The following is a 19365-nucleotide window of genomic DNA, read 5'->3' as shown; positions in this document are numbered from 1 at the left end:
ATAGAGGCACTATTATCTATAACCACTTCCCACACAACACATATGGACTGGCGTTGAACAGCCTAGCCGCCAAGCTAGATTTAGAATTACTGGACTGCTCAAAAAAAAGGGGCAAAATTAGGTGCCCTACCTTCAAAGGCAGGGACTTTAATTCCAACATCGACCACATTTTAGTTTCTAGTGGTACGGCGTACTGTGATTTATGGATTGTCGAGCAAGCAGTGAGTGATCACAATAGCATCACATTGACATTACTAGGCTGGGGCTGTAAAACTCAAACTTATAGTAAACCGACACAGGAAATCACGGCCTCTAGACCGAACGGACCAAGAATTAAGTGGGCTAAAATTAATCCTAATAGGCTCCTAGCAGAGGTAAATGCTAAATGTGGTGCTGAAATAAGTTATTGCCTTAAAGACGTGACTACCCCAGAAACTGTGTTATCTATGATCAGTAAGATAAATGTAACAATAGAGGGATTATTGACTCACAAACACAGAGCCAAACAATCGGGCTGGTTCAACAAAGATTGTACACAAGCGTTGTCCTCATTAAAACATGCGTTGTCAATAAAACCAAGAGATCTAGAACACGTCAGGGAAAAGCGGCATATTTACAAAGTTACGCTAGCGGTAAGGAAAAAACAGCTACAAGATGAGGCATGGCAAAATTTAGATATGGCTGTAACTACAAAAAATAGTAAACTTTTGTGGGAGATAATCAACTGCCCTTTTTTAGAGAATGACACTATACCTGTAGTATCTTCCAATGTTAACTGCAACACATGGGTAGAGCACTTCTAAGGTTTTTAACTCAGATGGGTTGATTTTAGATACTTTTGGTTCATGGCCGACCACCCCGTTATCTATTACTTTGAATTAGGTTCTGGCAGGACTTAAGAAAAGCAATGGTGGCAAGGCCCCTGGGCCGGATGGAGTGCCGATCGATCTATACAAACATGAAATGGACTTATGGGCACCCATCCTAACACACTTTTTTAATGCCGCAATTGAATTTGAACTCCCTCAGACTTGGGGCCAATCAATTATTGTACCCCTTTTTAAGAAGGGTTCAAGGTCGGAGGCATGCAACTACCGCCCCATCTCCCTTCTTGACTCATCGATAAAAGTACTAAGTAGAGTCCTCCTAGACAGAATAGAAACGTGGACGGAAGAGGAATCTATCTTATCACCAGTACAGTACGGTTTCAGAAGGGGGATTGGTACGATGGAGCAATGCATCAACCTTGACCTTATCATTAATAAATATACAACAGTTAAGGAAGGAAATCTTTTTTTATGTTTTGCCGACTTAAGTTCTGCTTTTGATTTGGTTGAACACTCACTTTTATGGCCTGTTTTAATAGATATGGGTGCACCAAAAGAGATTATATATTTCCTGGACAGATTATATGAAACATTAACATGCAAGGTGTGCTACGGGATGGCCGGTGAGTGCACCCCGTATTTTAAAGTTAACAGAGGCATAAGGCAAGGATGCGTCTTAGCATCACTTTTGTTTTCTTTGTTTAATAATGAGATAGATGTAATACTTAGAACGTCCGCCGTGGATGCACCTCTAATTGATGGTAAGCCTATCCCAATTCTGCTTTACGCAGACGATGCGGTCCTTTTATCACGCACCCAAAATGGGCTGCAACGTCTCATTGACAATTTTCATACATTTATAACTAAACGGAAATTGGTAATCAACAAAGACAAAACTTTCACAATGACATGCTAGAAGAAGATTAAACAAAATAGGACCTTCTTTTTAGCCAATGTTAGGTTAGAACCCGTCAAGAAATGTTGCTACCTAGGGATTACTTTCTCTGGCGATGGGGGATGGACCAGTGAACAGGAGAGTGTCCAGCTAAAAATGATCAGGAACACCAACAGTGCTTTCAGATTCGCCGCCAAATTGGAGAAGCGCAGATGATCCATATTTATATTATGAGGTGCTTGTCATCTGCACTGTATGGGGCAGGTGTGTGGGGACATAATACCAACAGTTGCAGGTTGATTCAACATCAGGAAAACCTTTTTTAAACCGCTTATTATGTACCCCAGCATCTGCTTCCTTTGAGATCATACATAAGGAAGTAGGCTTACACTATATCAGAGATTTAGTCGCTTTACGCCCACTGTCCTTCTGGTCAAAAGCCGAAACAGAATTTACCCAAGGTGTAATTAAGGATTGCCTAAAATTGGAACACTGCATGCGTATCCCCTGGCTCAGGCACATCCGGTTCTGGTGCAAGTTAGTTTTTGATTTTGACCCTTTTTTAAATTTGGAACTGGATGTTCCTTTCTCAAAAAAAAGAGTTGAAGGAATCTTTTTTAGAACATGCAGAGAAGGCCAGGGCTGTCAAATATGCAAGTCAACGTACATATGCATTCTATCAAGAACATAATGCCGAAGAAGGTCTCCAACAATATCTGATCGCAGTTACAAGAAGCTCCCACCGTTTTGTATTGACACGGTTGAGATTAGGCACTGTGCACCAACTAGTGTCCTTTCCTTATACCGGACATAATAGTACTATACCTTGCCCATGTGATGGGACATCTAAACAGAGTTGTTGCCATTTTATGCTTTTTTGTAAATGTTATATTTTCTTAAGGAAATTGTATTTAAAGCCCATATTTTTAAAATATTGTAAAAGAACAACTAAAGATGCTCTGCGGTTAATGTTTGAACTTAATAGTATGGATATATGTTTTTATGTAGCTACCTATATTTTAAAATGCGTTTCAAGAAGGAACTCTATCATTATATGATTAAGAATTATACGATTCCTCTGCAATATTTTAACAAGTTTATATATCGTTGTTAGTATAGGTCATTTTAATATTGCATTTTTAGAATCAGAACTGTGCATTCAAGATGAAATTCGTACTATTAGCACATATCACTTTAAATTGAACTTTTAGAAGTAGAATTGTACATTCAAGATGAAATTCGTACTATTGTCATTAACATAGGTCATTTTAAATTTACACTTTTTGAACTGGGATTGTATATTTTATAGTCACATATAAGTGCCTTTAGGAATTAATGTAAATAACTACCCACAAGATGGAAAGACTGCATATATTGCGAAATTTGCTTATTTGGAAAATGTTTTACATTTATCTTGTCTGTGGAGACTTACTTCATGCCCTCGTACAGTATGGTAATTGTATTTACATCTAATGTACTACAATGTATAATTTTATTCTGTCTGCTATATGGTTATATTTTATATACCGAATAAAGCATTTTGAATTTGAATTTGACTACAAGTGAATCCTGGACCTGCTTATTGTATTACTTTCTTGGACTTACTTAAAGCAAAAAGAAGTTATGATATTTCTTGATGGGTGCTAATTCCACTCTTTTCTTATTTGTGATTTGGGTTCTTGCCCAAGTGGAAGTAAAGAGGGGTGTACTTCCTGGTCTTTTGAGCACCCTCACTATACTATAAAGCCACTTATATTAACAGGTGCAGTAGTTTGCCTCGACCCTCTTGTGTGTTTGCTACTCTGAATGAGCCTCATTCACTAAGTCCTGATTCTGTAAATCGTATATGAGCTCTATTGCATTACTCATACCTTTGGAGCCGGTTAAAGGACTACACAATGGCTCCATCCAGCCAGTACTCCAAGAAATCATTGTCATTCTGTGAACGTAAAGGCCACATTTAAGAAAACTAGCCAACTCTACCATGTTTAGATCATGCGCATGACCACACATCAGGGTTAACATTAGAAATCGTAAAATGGTATTTTACAGAGATCTACTTTTCTACGCACTGAAAATTACTAATGAGTATGGCCACAGTGTTCTGTTCTCAGACTTCTTGCTGCGTTTTGAGGTCAAATACTTGGTGGGAAGAATGTTTCTTTTGCGTTAGTCTTTAAATGCTCATGGTATCTCTGTATGCGCTGTCTGAAAATGTTCTTGACATGTGGTAGCCGAGGCCGGCTTTTGAGGTATTATCAGCTGGAATAAATGCTTCACTCTCAAAGAATTTCCCACCTAAAAGTGAATATTGAATTGCACTTTCGCTACTAAAATGTTTGCAAAACTTCAATGTGTAGCATTTACTCATGCAGATTTTTCACCATGCGAATCGTTCAGCATGTGTAAATATAAAACAAAAACTCAAAAAAGAAACATTTTCCGTATTGAGGCTATCCTCTCCTTAATCATCCCTATTCTTTAAGGGGAAAAATGTTAGTGCCTTTGTTAGATTTCCTGTGCGATTTTGTTTTCTACTGTTAAATTCTGAATCAATCATCAGTACGATATATGTTCACCAGGGGTATTTTAAAAAGGAGCTGGAGTAATTGTCAAGTTTGTTTCTTGCAGATGTTTTGTCGACGCCCCCAACCTTGTGTCTTTATAGACCAGTGAGTTTTACCTTTTGACTTCTGAAGACTCCTACTGAATCATTACTGTAAACCGGGGACCCCTACTGAGTCAGTACTGGGGACAAGGGGTCCAGTCCGGACGTTAACAATTTCTAGGATTTGAACTTCATAACTATGCACAAAAAAATAGAAACGAGTTTAAATCAAACACAATCAGAAACAGCGCGCGCAACACCCATTGAACTCACCGGGCTTCAGCCCACCCCCCCCCCCGTAGTGTGTGGCAGCCCGGGATGAGACAGATCCTGGGCACACACAGACCCGCACCCGAACGTTTCACAGGTCTTTAAAAGACCATTTGAATGTTAATTAGGCCTTGCCGTTGTTTCACCCCTTCAAAGAGCCCCTGCAGCTCCACTCTGCCTACTGATTAAAGGTTCAGCCCCCCCCCCCCGAAATGTTTTCTTAGCCTCCCCCGAAATTGCTAGTTGCGTCTCTGATCAGAAATGATGAAACATTGTATTGCCTTCACAAACAGAGAAATAGAAATTTTAATTTCAATGGAAAGGTCGGACTTTTCTTATTCAGTTTAATTCTAAAAGTCGAAGTAACATGCTAGACTCTAGCATTTCAATTTGTCTTATTTTGCTCCTTAAGGATGTGCGCTCTTTAGACGTCTCTTCAATTGAAGCCACCCAACAAGACACTTTATTCATTTGTTGCTGTACTTGTGCTGCTCTCACAAATCAAACTAAAGATACCAACTTAATTTTTGGGCTCCAGTTTCAAATATCTTCACGTTTACAAAATGTTTTAAACTTTACAATTGTGATATATATGTATATGTATATATATATATATATATATATATATATATATATATATATATATATATATATATATATATATATATATTAATCTGCAAATATTATTTCAATTTTTAAACAGTCACAGACCCCCTGAATAGTCCTGGCCCACGCACACAGGTTAAGAACCACTGTAATAGAGGTTCCAGCATCAGTCTTCTATGAGGGGCAACAGTGTAAATGACATAAAAGGAACAAAGAGATGCCAAAAACACTCAAGAAACCTCGGGACCCAAAGAAGTCCTGCGGCATAAAAGGAACAAACACAACTCGTTTTCTTGTCAGAACAAATGGATGCAAAGACTGGGCGCTGTACCATACACACAGACGCCATATGTCTTTTGTACAACACTTTTCCCTGGACGAATTGCATTCTTTGAGAACCACGGGACAGTCATGAAACGGGGTCTGAGCTCAAGGGGCTGTGCCGTGCTGTCTGTCATGTGTCAGGCGCAAAATAATCGCTACCGAAATGACGTCCACCGGGGGTATTTAAACTCAAAGCTGCTGGGCACGAAGTCTCTCCCTTTACTCTTGAGGGCACGTTTTTACTCGTGCGCGCCAGTCATCCGCCGTGTGTACTAGAAGTAGCCGTTGAAAGCTATAAAGGGCGCTTTTAGGCGTGCTTATACGGTAATTTGGCCTACTTCCAGTAATGGCGCACCATTGCTTCGGAACGGTGCCCGCGCTCTGGGGGGCGCTGTTCTGGCTGGCAGCCTTCGGGCTTGTCCTCGTGCACGCCCAGTTCCCCCGGGCATGCATGACGGTGGAGTCGCTGGTGTCCAAGCAGTGCTGCCCGCCGCTGGGGCCGGAGCCTTCCAACGTGTGCGGGTCTCTGCAGAGCCGGGGCAGGTGCGCGCCGGTGCGCGTGGACGAGCGGCCGTGGAGCGGCCCCTACAACCTGCGGAACGTGGACGACCGGGAGAGGTGGCCGCTCAAGTTCTTCAACCAGACCTGCCAGTGTACAGGTAAGAGGCGAGGAAACGGCAGAGCGCCGACGCTTCGAGCCTGAGGTACATGCGTTACTTAATTCTGTATTTGTACAGCGCTTCCCAGGTCCATGAGAGGCGCTCAGCGTCCTTGCTTTCGAGGTCTGATCGCGCCCTTATTAAATCAGGACTACAAGTCCCAGAATGTCGTTCATTGGATCACTTGAGACTCCTGTTATTTTTCACACTCCAAGCCATGTATATAGTTTACTATTAACTACGTTGGGGCTCTGCGCGTATGTCTACGTGTGTAGCGCGCTCCCAACAAAAGTCGGGTAACGCTAGATATATCTTAACCCTCCCCCCCCCCCCCCCACACACACACACAGGAGATTTGTTAGAGCAAATCAAACATTCAGCCCCAGTCATGAGATCTGAGTTAAATCCATCCTACTTTTTCTCACCATGCCAGCCACCCAAGTTTAGACTCAGCCATATGCAAATCAGTCTTGACCCTGTGCCACATGGGAACAGTACAGCCTGAACTGCCTAGCCAGGTTCTCCGTGGACCGGAAACGAGCATCCTGGGACCGGTTTCGGGGCACCCCCCCTCAACAGCCAGGCTAGATTGATTCCAGTGAGCCAGTGATCCACGTCGGGCCATACACTACACTTTAAAAATCGTGACATCGGTGAGAACCTCTGCAGTAGTCCCATGGACAGTCGGGTAGCTGCCTGGAGGCCAGAAGCCATGTACCAGCTCTATCCAGTCAGGACATTTTAGCCAACAACACGTTCAAGAGCAAGCAGCTTAGTTCTTAACATCATAAGTATTCCAAAATCTCATCATGCAAAGTGCTCACGACGGAGAACGTAGTGTTGGCTGAAGGTGCCACATGTGACATGGGGCTACTTGTTAGCTAGCCATTCGAAATGGGGTGTGTTTCATCATATTTATTTGCGAAACTTTTATTACGTTTGCAATACTTGGAGTTGGTGTTTGATAATATTTCTTAAGCCGTCTGTGCCACAAAGTTAACAGAATCTAGATGCGTGACTGGGCCGTCACTTTCGATTGGAACCTCGCTGATCGGTGCCCCCCCCCCCCCCGAAAACCAACTTTTAATGTATTCACACCCTCATTTATACTTTATTTCTTTGCGCAAATCTCGGAGTGATTATGACGAAGAATTGCGAATAATATAAGTATTTATACTTTTTCTTACCCTGCCCGCTGTTCTACTGCAAATAAAATAGTTTATTTTTAACTTGCAATGGGGAGGATGTGCGGTGAAATACCGGATCTTATAACCGCACTTTCACCGCACATTATCCACTTCTCAGCTATTTTATGGCTGCTTGAATCAATGTCTTGTGTGTTAGCCAAACATTGCGCCGGTGGCTTATACAGGAAACCTTACATTTGTGTGTGCCATGCCAGCAGCCTTTAATGTTACTCTTAAAACTCCCAAAAGTGATTTTGCCTTTACCTGACATTGGTACAAATTAAGCCACGGACACAAAACCTCAAATGTAATTGGGTTAGGCTCTTTTTCCTGTCACATTTTTTTGGCCCCTACCTCTCCTTTGCCTAGTATGCCGCATAGGGCAGACTATTAACGATTTGTATGACTAGGTGCCTCCCTCCACAGTTAGCACAGTCGTGCCTGAACTTGCATTGTGCTCTTGTGCAGGACCTCTTGTTAAACGTCCACCAAGCCCCGTTTCGAGAAAGGTATCCTCTTCCATGTCACCCGCCCCAATAGGGGGATATCCTCAAAAGGGCAATACTTAAGTGGTAGACCGCTTGCTTAAGTACCAGGGGGGCAGGCCTCACAGGATTCATCCACTATCTACATAACTCCTTATCTACATCTCCCCACTCTTTGTCCAAATTCGCCACCAATGCGCAGTAAATTCCTCTTCTGAGTGGAACCACCATAATCCATTGGAGCCTTCCACACTATATCCATATATTTGAATCATGCGATGTGTTCCCCTTCCCCGAAAAAGGGAGAAGTCCTGCTAACTTCTGCTTTCTTCTGGAGTGGGTCTTAGCGCTAGCTCCCGTTCTTTCTCCTTTGACACTCCTTCGCATGAATCCCCCTGTCCAGCAACTTAAAGCTTCCATAATGTGTGTGTGATATCACTTATCTCTGCATTCACACAACCTAAATCAAGGCGATACCATCATGGTGTTCTTTGCAAGCTTGTTGTCTTGGTATGTGTGGTAAAGGATTATCTAGTATCTGAGTATTTGCACCCCAGTTGTACTTGCTGGTGCACAGGCATGGCAGATCCATTATCAGACCCTGTCCTTTTGGAAGGTTGCTAGTGTGTCCATAGGCCAACCTCAGAGGGAAGGTGAGTGGCAATGGTCCTGCGCTTTATTTGGTTAGTGACTGGAAATTTGACCTGGGGAGGGGTGAAGGGTGAATATACTAGTAACACATGGGACTTCTTGGACGTGCACAGCCACACAGGTGTTTAAGCTACTGGCTTGATAAGTTAGACCACCTCAGTCACCCAACAAAAAGCAGTGGTTTGTCTGGTGATCCTTCAGCTCTTACCTTCTGTTGGGAGTATTGCGGGTTGTCCACATGGATGTCTCCCACACACCAAGGATAGATGGTGCAGCAGTGCTTGTCCACACAATGCTCAAGTGTCCAGTGGGTGGGGCAACTGCAGCAGTATTCAGGCATGTGAACGTCAACCATCGCTGACAGCAGCTTCGTATAGCAGTTATGGTCCTCTGACAAGCGTGGTTCTCGGTGTGAGTTGTTGGGGCTGTCCATGTGACCTCCTTGTACTGTACCTCTTTCTCAAATAGTAGCAAAAGGATTCATAGAGTGCAGCGCAGGCTCTTCGAGGGGGTAAGTATTATGGAGGGCTGCCACTGGCTCATTTCTTCTTTGGTCTTACAAGCAACACTCTCAAAAGAGAATTAGTACTCCGAGCTAAAGGGCAATGTCTCAGTTGTTTGGCAATTGATGCCACCCCAGACAGCCACTCCAACATTGAGCTCAGCTACACTTGAACATTGAAACATGCAGTTCAATTCATGTGGATCCTTCCATAGTTTGGAGGTTGTTTCTTGGCCTGCAGCTCCTCTTCTTGAGCAGAACACAGGCTATGGTGATAGGCACAGAGCACATCTGTATTGTTACTTGCTGCCCTGCTGATTTTATGCAATCTCGTGGGGTAATCAGCACTTTCCTCACTGATTGCTGTTGTTGATCAAAAGATTTGAACTAAAGGCAGAGCTGCACTGAGCTAGGAAGGGGCAGTGAAGACCCGCAGGTAAGAGACGCCCCCCCCCCCCCCCCCATCGCTAGTCCACAGCGCCACTGCTCGGGTGCCTTTCACAGAAGTGTGTGTACATTTCCATAGCGCGAAGATACCTGTAAAATATCCGTGAAAGCCCAAAAACGTAAGAGTTGGTTTTTAACTTCATTTTCCAAACCCTTTCAATGCTCTCTTAAAATTTCAGTTCTGGAATATCCTATTTTTCAGTGGTTTGTTTGTGCAGTCCATGATCGTTTAATACTACTTATCCATCGTCTGTTTTACCCGGGTCGGGGTGCAGGCAAACGGACTCAGGCCTTCGAGTCTGTGGCGCGACAGCAGGAAGCAAGGGGGTATTTGGCTGGCGATTCTACATGGGGTGTGCGGGCCCTTTCCACCAAGGACACTTTAAGGATTTTGGGGGCCCGGGGCCAAATGTTTTTTGGGAGCCCCTGCTCGGAACAGCATTGATTTATGATCGAATTCCAGCTCTTTCATGCACTGTTTGGCCAGGTGGTCACTGTCTGCTTACAGCCATACTCATTCAAATGTTCAATGTTTACATTTAATATTCAAGGATTGTGATGTGTAATATTAATGCGAATAATCTGACACCCTCCTATTTCTCATATGTGAGGTCCTGTTTTAATCTAAAAGAAACTTTTGTATGGATGTTGCATTAAACATAAACACATTTACCTGCAAAATGTTTGTAATAGACCGAGACAACACCCACATTAAAAATAAATTAAATGTAAACTGTATTTAAAACCATCTGTTTAAGAATTATTAAAGGTCACAAGGAGAAGACTTTCTGCAGAACAGAGCTGACTATGGGGGGGGGGGGGGGAGGGGGGGCCTGGGCCAAAGCCCACTTTGCCCATGCCTTAAAACTAATCTGCTTTCCACGTCATTCCTTTGTAGAACAATCCGCAGTTTCAGTGACCGTAATTGGATGCTTTAAAGTGGAAGACATTAACTCCTGTAGACAGCGAATGCGTATTGCCCTTAAAGGCCTGCTGTACCACATTCCATCTCTACTCTTAGTAAAACCTGTCTGATAATTATTTTACCACATTTCACACTCTTCTTTGTCGTTTGACTGGAACAGTTATGCTTTGGATTGTACAAAGTAATGTACATTTTTTTGTATTTTATAAAGATTATTGTGGTCGATGGACCGTGTAGAGAAGGCAATTACTTTTTATGTGTAATTGGCTGTTTAAGCCGCATTCCCTTGTACAGGAATCCTTTAGACAACGGGTCTCTGTATTTGGAGTTTAGGTTCAGACTGCTTAACTCTCACATTAATGGATTAACGTCTAGTTACATAAGTTGCAAAGTGTTTTATCCGAGCACGTGATATTCCTTCTGTTTGGCGGCCTCCTTCAGGTGTGGGAAAGAAGCAATTCCCTGCATATGAAACGTTCCTTTTTTAATTTTTTTTTCATTTAAATTCATCACAGCCAGTGCTGGACATTGGAAAAAATGTAATTTGATAATTTGAAGGGTCAAAGTGTCGGAGCCATGACCAGTGTCTAACAGTCAACCTACACTTTTTTTCTTTTTTAATTCAGACCCAAAGAAATTGGCAACAAGGCCAAATGTGACAGGAAATCTGTTAGGGCATACTTAATTGGTCATACATCGGCTGCAGTTTAAAATATCTTATGGGGCTAAGGCACCCACTGCCACATTTTTCGGAGGATAACAAAGGGAAGATAACTCTGGTGGTTAATGCACATGCTGGAGAGAGATGTTTTGCCTTCTAACAGTTTTGACTTGTAAAGCCCTCTAAAGCCACTCCGTAGGCCTCTTGTTGCTGGATCACAGGAGATCTACTCAGTTTGATATTGGCTGTCCAATCTGTCTTGGTGAAGGTCCTTCCTGCTTCCACTCTTTGCTAATAAGAGTCTGTGACTCGCTTTTGAATTTCATATCCTCTTTCTATGGACTCCCTTTGCTGATATCTGAGACTACTCTTCGACATTCTTTAGTTTAGACCACTGTCCTGTGACCAATGCAGGATTAACTGTCTTTGTCAGTCTTCTTTTGTTAATTGGTTAGAACATTGTTAGACCTGGCATCCTCATTATCGGAAAAATATTTGCACCGGGCAACGTGCTAGCTATTTGAACAAATACCAACTTCATACTTATTTTACAAAAATACATAATTTTTATTTCTTTTTTGGCTCTTTTTTGTTTTTGATGATTGAAATCAAATATTATCAAGAGACCTATACATATACAATTCAAAAAATATGTTTTTTATATTTAAAGACATTTCATATCAGATCCTTTTCTATACAATTGTAACCACAAAGACAAAATCAAGTGAAGACCAATTAAATGTAAACAAAAATATTTACTACTGATTTTGCTATTTCATTTGTCATATACCAATATATAGATGTACAATTTGGTAGTTGACTTGTAGGGTGAAAACATATTATGGAAAGAGAACGCTGGTTACTAAACGTTACCTGGCATCCTCTGTATGGTCTTTCCCTGTCTTTTTAGGTCTTGCCTTGGACAGCGCATGTTCTGTCTCAGTGAGACCTAAAGTCATCTGTATGTTGGCATAAAGTTTATGTATTCTGTTTATGCTCTTCCTATTGGTTTAGTGAGGTACTGTTATGTGTGTTTCTGTTGGCTGTGGGTAATTTGTTAACTTCCGTGTAGTCCCTCTTCAGCGGCGACGAAATACAGTTTAATTCCGCTCTGTTTGCACTTCTTTAAAGTGCAGTGTGCCATCTGTTTTTCAAGCTGTAGCCTGCGTGGGTAATTGGATACTTTTGTGCACGGTTGTAGCCGGCGTCTGTAACTGAAGACTTTCGCTTTCGTTTATGCTGGCTTGTTGTTTTAGCCTCAGTGACGAGCGAGGCTGTATTACATTGTAGATTTTTTTTTTTGTGTGCAGCGTTTTCAATTTGTGCGTGTGATGGGTGAGCAATGATAACGCTTTAGACCAGATTTTTTTTTTTTCTCAGCAGAGTCAGCTCAGTAAGGCATTAACTTCACAAACGTTCAGCTGTTTTAGATTAAGGAAGGACGTTTAGGTGGCCAAAAGACAACATTTACTTTGTTCCCGTGTGCATAAATGATGACTCTCCCCTTCTTAAACAGCTGGCGCCGTCTCCTCCCCCTGCGACCTCAACACCTCCCTCACTCAGCCTTCTTCCTCCCGTGCTCACTCCGGCACATCTTCTCACAGCAGCCTCTCTTCCCTGCCCTCCCCTGAGAGCCCTTGATGCCAGGCCAGCAGTTCAGATTCCCTCCCTTCCCTCAGCCACTTTGTTCTAAGTCCCCACTGGGTGCATAGACAGTGCTGACTGTTCTACGGCGCGCAGGCTGCGCCGCAATAATAACCCCCCCCCCCCCCCCATGGCATGCCCCGTTCACATTGCCAGCCCCACAGATTGGCGGCGGAGAGCAGAGAGGGAATTTAACTCACCGGTGACACACTAAATGATTCACATTGCTGCAAGTGTCATGCTCGTAAGACAGCTGGACACACACCTATAGGCAAGCCCTGCCATGGCACAGTTTAAATTTGGCAGCCAGCTCGTCCAGCAGAGGGCCTCTGGAGCTCACAACTGGGTTGTGCTAAGAGGCCCTGCCGGGTGCCAGTGCGGCCTAATGAATGCCTTGGACCACGGCAGCCACCGTCTCGCCTTACTGCAGTCCACAGCAGCCTGGGGCTAAATTGAATGTCACTGCTGCACGAGTCAGACTCATGTTGAGTCTTCTTCTGGACGGCAGCCGTGCTGCCCTGGTGACTTAGCGGCTGGCTCGTACCATCTATAAGGCCTGGAGCTCGCTGACTGACAGTAAGTCTCACTCAACTAAGTCCTTCTTCCAAATTGAGCATCATTCAGCCTGCTAAATGAGTTACAGCTGTTGAACTCTGCATCATTGCACTGCTGTCACTAGTCTGTCTACAGTCTGCACAATCTCATAATCGTCTGTGCTATAACAGTTTAACAGAAGAGATCGGCTGCCTCCAGTCCTCTCCTAGCATGTTAACCTGACCTGGCCCAGTGTTGTCGCAGGTGTAGTATATGTGTGCTAGTGCACTACTGTTGTCATAGGGTATGTGTGGAGGCCCATAGTTGGACCATGTCAAGCGGCACCATTTAGGCTGATGAGCCGGTTCCGATTTCCCAGCCTTACCCAAAGTGTAGGCCGCCGGCCACTGCCATTGCCAACCCAAACCCTCTCTTCCACTGTTATGTCCACGTCTCACAGGGTCACCCAATTGAGTTACCTGTGCCAGCCCGCCTCCCCAGTACTTAAATGACTCATGCAGAAGGCACAGCTCTAATTTGCGTGTCCCCTGCTTGGCTTCAGCTTACTTGCCATATGTTACCTTCCGTGGTGCTGAGAACAGGTCTGGATCGAAGCACGCGCGGTACCTTCTTGAAGGGGTGCTCTTATGTGGTCGCCAGTACCTCCTCCGGTTCCATTCTTCATGTTACCCTGGCAGGATAACAAACTCCAGCTCCTCCAAACACATCCTGAGGCAGGACCTATTCTTAGAGAAATCTTCTCCAACAGAGGCTCTCCATGACTATACATATCTGTGCCAGCGACTGCGAAATTTCTTCAGACTAAAGTAAGAAAGAACCTTTCTGTGGTCCTTGTTTTTTTTTTGGTTCATTAAATAACTTTAAGAAAAGCAGAGAGGATGTGGCTTAACTGACAGAGCGGCAGACTTTGAAGCTGGGGAAGCAGGTTCAAGTCTTGCTGTCGGCTCAAGTATCCGGTGATTCTGGAAAAAATCACTTGGACTCCCCGAGACTACAAAAAGAATGCGCTGGTTTGACATACCTGCAGGTCGATTTCGCACTACATAAAACTGCAAATAACTATAAGAAGATGATACAAAAGGAGATAATGTATGCATGCAAACAACCTCCCTTTTAGGGGTCTAATTTCCTTTTATTAAAAAAAATGCAGTATTTTCTAACAGAGCGTTTTTACATCAGTTCAGGTTAATCGTAAATTAGAACATTGCACTTGTTAACCACCCAAAACTTCCACTTGGTGATTTCAAATGATATGTGAAATGCCATTTTCTCAATAAAATATACACCATTCAGCGTGCCCAAAAACCAAGTAGGGCAGTAGGTGGCTGCGAGAGCAAGTGCTGGTAAAAATATAAAATAATAAATCCACGAGTGAACAGTTCTTTGGTGGAGTATCTGATCACATTTTTCTGCTCCTGATGCCCTATTTACCTCTGTATAAAGCTTCGAGCGTTTAGGACAATGACAACAGAATTCGCAAGACTGACTAGAATGGTTGAAATCAGCGTATATTCTTAGGTGAAAATTAGTAAACTTTACGCTTGAGTGAAGTATCCGATTCCAGTCAGGAGTCTGTTACTGCCACACAAGTACGTGCCCGTTTAGCCCACCTGCCAGATATGGGAAACCGAGCTCTTGTGTGGCTTATGTCCTACTAGCAATGGGTGGGCTGCATCACCACAGCAGGAAAGTGTCGGCACTCACACAGCTTTCTGACCTCAGTCCAAAACGACTAGACCAATAAAGGCATGACTTTTTATGCAAACTTCAGACATCTTCCAAACCAGGGCAGACTGTAAAGCATTCTTACCACTCCTTTGCTTTATGTATAGACTGATCATGCTCTCTGGACTTCACACGTGACATGAATACTCAACACGATTAGCCTACACTGCTTCCGGCACTGTTTCTGCAACCATTAACCATGCCACCAGAGTGACCATGCAACCAATCGCACCTGCATCTAATCCAATGCCTCTGGTTTACAAAGCGCTTTAAGATTACAGCAAAATGTCGACAATCAGGGCTAGATTTAGGTGCAGTCACTAAGCCAGGGAGACGTGAATCTCTCTACAATGAAAAGAGAAAATAAAATAATGTGTTTCAAGAAGGGAGAGGTGTGCTGTTCCCCCTTGATGAAACTGTATGTAAAGGAAATACACTGAAACACGTTAAATGATGTGTAAGAAGTAATGATAGCTGGTGTTTATTTACCAGTTTAGCTAAAACATGTTTACTCATTTAATCGCAGGTTACTGTAATTTTGCAGCAAATCGCCTCGAGGCCTATTGCATTGCAAATGCTTGTTTTCTCTGCACCTGCATTTTTGCTGCGTGCTGGATTTTATTTTTGCTGGTCTAGATGCTTTGGGCACTTTGCTACTGCTAATCAGTTCAAAATGCAAGTGCTCCCTCTGTAAATTGTGAATATGGATTGATATTTCCATGACTGGCTTGTTTGACTTATTATCCCTTGGACAGGGCAATTTGTGTGCCCTGGGCCTTTAAGTCAACCACTGCTATTTGGCCTGCAGCACTGTTGAGCCACCCACACAAGTACCCTCTCAAAGGGGTCTCAAATCTGCCACTACTGTGGTTACGCGCAGTCTTTACTGCCATGTCGACCTGGCAAGTGCACCTACTCACCAGGCCCTAACCTTCCCTTTTATTACATGAATCACCCCTAAGGTAGGCCCAAGGTAAGTCTGTGGGCAGGGTGTAATGTGTGTTAAAGGTTGGACTTGTAATGTTGTATGTGACATGCCCTGATAGTGAAATGGTGTATTTTGTTTTTCACTATTGAAAGGCTATCTGTCCCATAGGCTAGAAAAGGAGTTTATTTATAACATATTATATGTATAACTTCCCACTGGGAGAAGATAGAAAGATGGAGTTTTGTATTCCTGAACTCAGAATTTAAATATGCATCTCTTAGTAAATGTAATGTTTACATTGTGTGTTTGAAAATGCTACTTTTTAGAAAGTGGTTAGTTTCATGCTTAGCCATCCTGTGTGCCTTTGCTGGTTTGTGATTTGACTGGCTTAGGAGTGACTGGGCTGGGTATGTACATTCACTATAGACAACCACTGGGGGGGGGGGGTGAGGTGTGTCCTGTCTATCTTGGATGAGTCAGGGCTGGGCTGAATAGACCTGGGATGCATTTAGAGTAGTGAAAGGAGATTTCCTTGCACCTGAATAGGCCTGGTGTGCCTTACGCAATTCGTTCTCCACTTTCTGCCTGGAAACTGGACCAGAGGACAGAACTGATTTGGACTAAGCACAGGGACCCTCTGCCACCAGAGAACAAAGGTAAATAAATATTGGGGCCCAGACCCCAGAACTTTAGAATACTTGTGGACTCGAGGGGACCTTCTGCCAAGGAGAAGTACTGCCCCTTTGCTGTGTGCTATCTGGGGTGTGTCTGCAGAGGCTGTTTCTGCCAAGGAGAGGACAGAGACTTTGCTGTGTATCCTGCTTGAAGAAGATCTCAAGGGCTTGAAGTAGAAACCAAAGCAGCGCCTGCCTGCATCTGTAGAAATCGCTGCATGCCGAGTCTCATGCACTGGTCTCCAAAGTCTGAGATCATCACACCAACTCCAACGCAGGCCCTGCTGTGATACTGCAAGAACCGACACATCGGGGCACCGCTGCTGGAGAATTCAATGCAATGCCATTGCCACCTCCACATCTAGAGCTGCCACCTCCTGAACCCCCCCCCAAAAAAATCTCCACAGGGGTGCCAAGTGTATAGCAACGACGGGGCCAGGACCTCAGTAAAAAAACGAGGCATCGCCATCCCGCACAGTAAGAAACTGAAGCATCACCTCCTCTTCAGTAAGGAACAGATACATCATCTCCCCTACGTGGCAGTAAGGAACTGATGCAGCAAATCGCCTGGAGAAAGGAACTGACTCGTCACCTTTCCTGGGTGTAAGGAACCGATGCATCACCTTCGCTGCTGCTGTTAAAGCTTTTGATTTTTGACGCATCCAAGGTACTTTGTGTTAAGTGTCGCATCCATAGCTTGCTATGGTCAGAACTGTTTTTACCTTTTAAAAGTCACATCTTGATAACTGTATATTAGATTTTTGTTGTTTTGGCCTTGTTTGGTTTAAATAAAGAATACTTATTTTTCGAAACTGGGCTGGTGTCCATTTGTAGTATTTTTACTGTATTGCTGTATATGTGCACATATGCCTCGAAGATGAGCCTGTCTGCTTGTGCCAAGCTACCAAAGGGGTGAACAGGGGTTGTACAAGGGCGTAACTCTTACCCTGAGTAGAAGCAAGGGTCCCTACTTTGACAAAGGTGCAAACCATTGTCAACAAAAGACCCCCATTTCTAACACACACTTCATTGTGAATGAACCCTGTAAAAAGTCCAAAAGTATTTAATATTTAAAGCATGTAGTGTTTGTTACCCCCTCCCCCACAGAGAGGCAGAGGCAACTTGCAGGTGATAACATGTATTTAATTAACCACGGGGAAAGAGCGCCGGGAGCCGCGTCTGCTCTATTCGCGGGCTCCGCGCTGACTGCCAACATGGCCGTCACGCTCTACGACGTTACGTCACAGCATAACGACTAGAGCGCGACACTACATATCTCCCTCCTTTTATTAACTGAACAAACAATGGAAGGTAGTGTCCCAAAGTCTATCTGCTCTCTCGCTCATCTTTCTCACCATCTCATAGTCTCTATATCTCGCCGGTCTTACCACTGGTCGGCCAGCACGGGTACATCGCACTGGAGTTCTGGAGGTGTTCCCTGTTTCTTCTCTGGGAGTTCTTAGCCATGTTCTTTCTGCACCCATAGGACTGTCCTTCGGCGTTGCTTCATTTGTACCTCTGGTGTTCCTCTGGTGTTCCTGTGTGGTCTGATCATCCTCTTTCCCTTGACTCCTTATCTCTCTCTCTCTACGTCTCCAGAGGTCGCCTCTCCCCCCCCCCCCCCCCGCCTGGGCGATATCATAGTGGTGCTCGTTGTGGTGTTCTGACTGCGAGCCCTCCTCCTTGGTCCACTGCAATATCTTGTTGCACTTGGACATCTGATTTTGAGACCAAACCTTTCCGTCACTCAGCAAGGCCGCTCTTTTGTAGACTTCCTTTACTTGCAAAGGTGCACTAACTTGCTGTCCCCCCTTCTTCTCAATTGGGCCAGTTTGACTCTGACCCACTCTCCTCTCTCCAGCACTCTCCTTCACGTTGAGCCGTTAGTGTTCTGTGTATACTCTTTGTGCTCTTTCTAGATTGTGGTGGACCACCGCTGGGGACCATTTGCTTGTGATGGTACGTTCTTTCCCTGCTACATTGTCCTTGGTAAAGGGGTTCCGACCCCTTAGGATTTTGAAGAGACTGGATCCTGTGCTGGTTGGGGTGATCCGATAGGCCCACAACGTGTACCTCAATTCCTTCTCCCAGCTCTTTGTCACTGATTGCTGATTAACAGAGCCCATAATGACTATTAAACCTTTCAGCTAAGCCATTACCGGCTGGATGATATACTGATGTGTGCTTGCTCTTGATGCCATTCCTTTCCATGTAGGTGTTCCACTTTTCAGACGTGAACTGGGGTCCATTGTCACTTAGAATGGATCGTGGAATACCTTCCCTTAAGAAGGTGGCTGCAAGAAACTTCAACACAGTCTCCGTGTCCATGTCCTTTTGAACGTCAATCTCCGGCCATTTGGAATATTTGTCCATGAGCACCACCACATATTTCAGGATTCCTTGCGCGTCTAGCACCGGGCCGAGGATGTCTTTCGACAACTCCTTCCACGGGTTTGCGTGGTTGTCAAACTTTCCCAAGGCTGGTCGTAACAAACTCTGAGATTTGTCGGCATTTTGGCATTGCGTGCACTCTCGAACATGTCTTTCTATCCAGCAATCCATTGCCTGCCACCAGTACATTTGTTTCACCCGAAGTTTCGTTTTCATGATGCCTAGGTGTCTTTCATGTAGGATGGCAAGAAGGTGCAGCACCAAGGAGGTGGGAGGAACTACTTTATCGCCTCTTAGCAGGAAGATGCCTTGGTCTCCGATGGATAAATCCTCCTGTACTCCAAAAAACCTCCCGTTCTCTGCTTTCAAGTGTCTCTTTTCCGGCCATCCTTGTAGTATGA

The 19365-nt window shown here is 44.1% G+C and overlaps 1 protein-coding gene across 1 annotated transcript in view; it reads left to right on the top strand.

Moving 5' to 3' along the window:
• Positions 1-5753: 5753 nt before the first annotated feature.
• Positions 5754-19365, top strand: part of DCT (dopachrome tautomerase) — a 72964-nt gene continuing 59352 nt past the window's right edge. Inside the window, exon 1 of the mRNA XM_086934796.1 lies at positions 5754-6189. Coding sequence (XP_086790922.1) covers positions 5877-6189 — 313 coding nt within the window. The 5' untranslated portion in view covers positions 5754-5876. The remainder of the gene's footprint in view (positions 6190-19365) is intronic.

Source organism: Lissotriton vulgaris, chromosome 8 (genome assembly GCF_964263255.1).
Source record: "Lissotriton vulgaris chromosome 8, aLisVul1.2, whole genome shotgun sequence".
Lineage (NCBI taxonomy): Eukaryota > Metazoa > Chordata > Amphibia > Caudata > Salamandridae > Lissotriton > Lissotriton vulgaris.
This window is presented reverse-complemented; position numbering and strand designations above follow the sequence as displayed.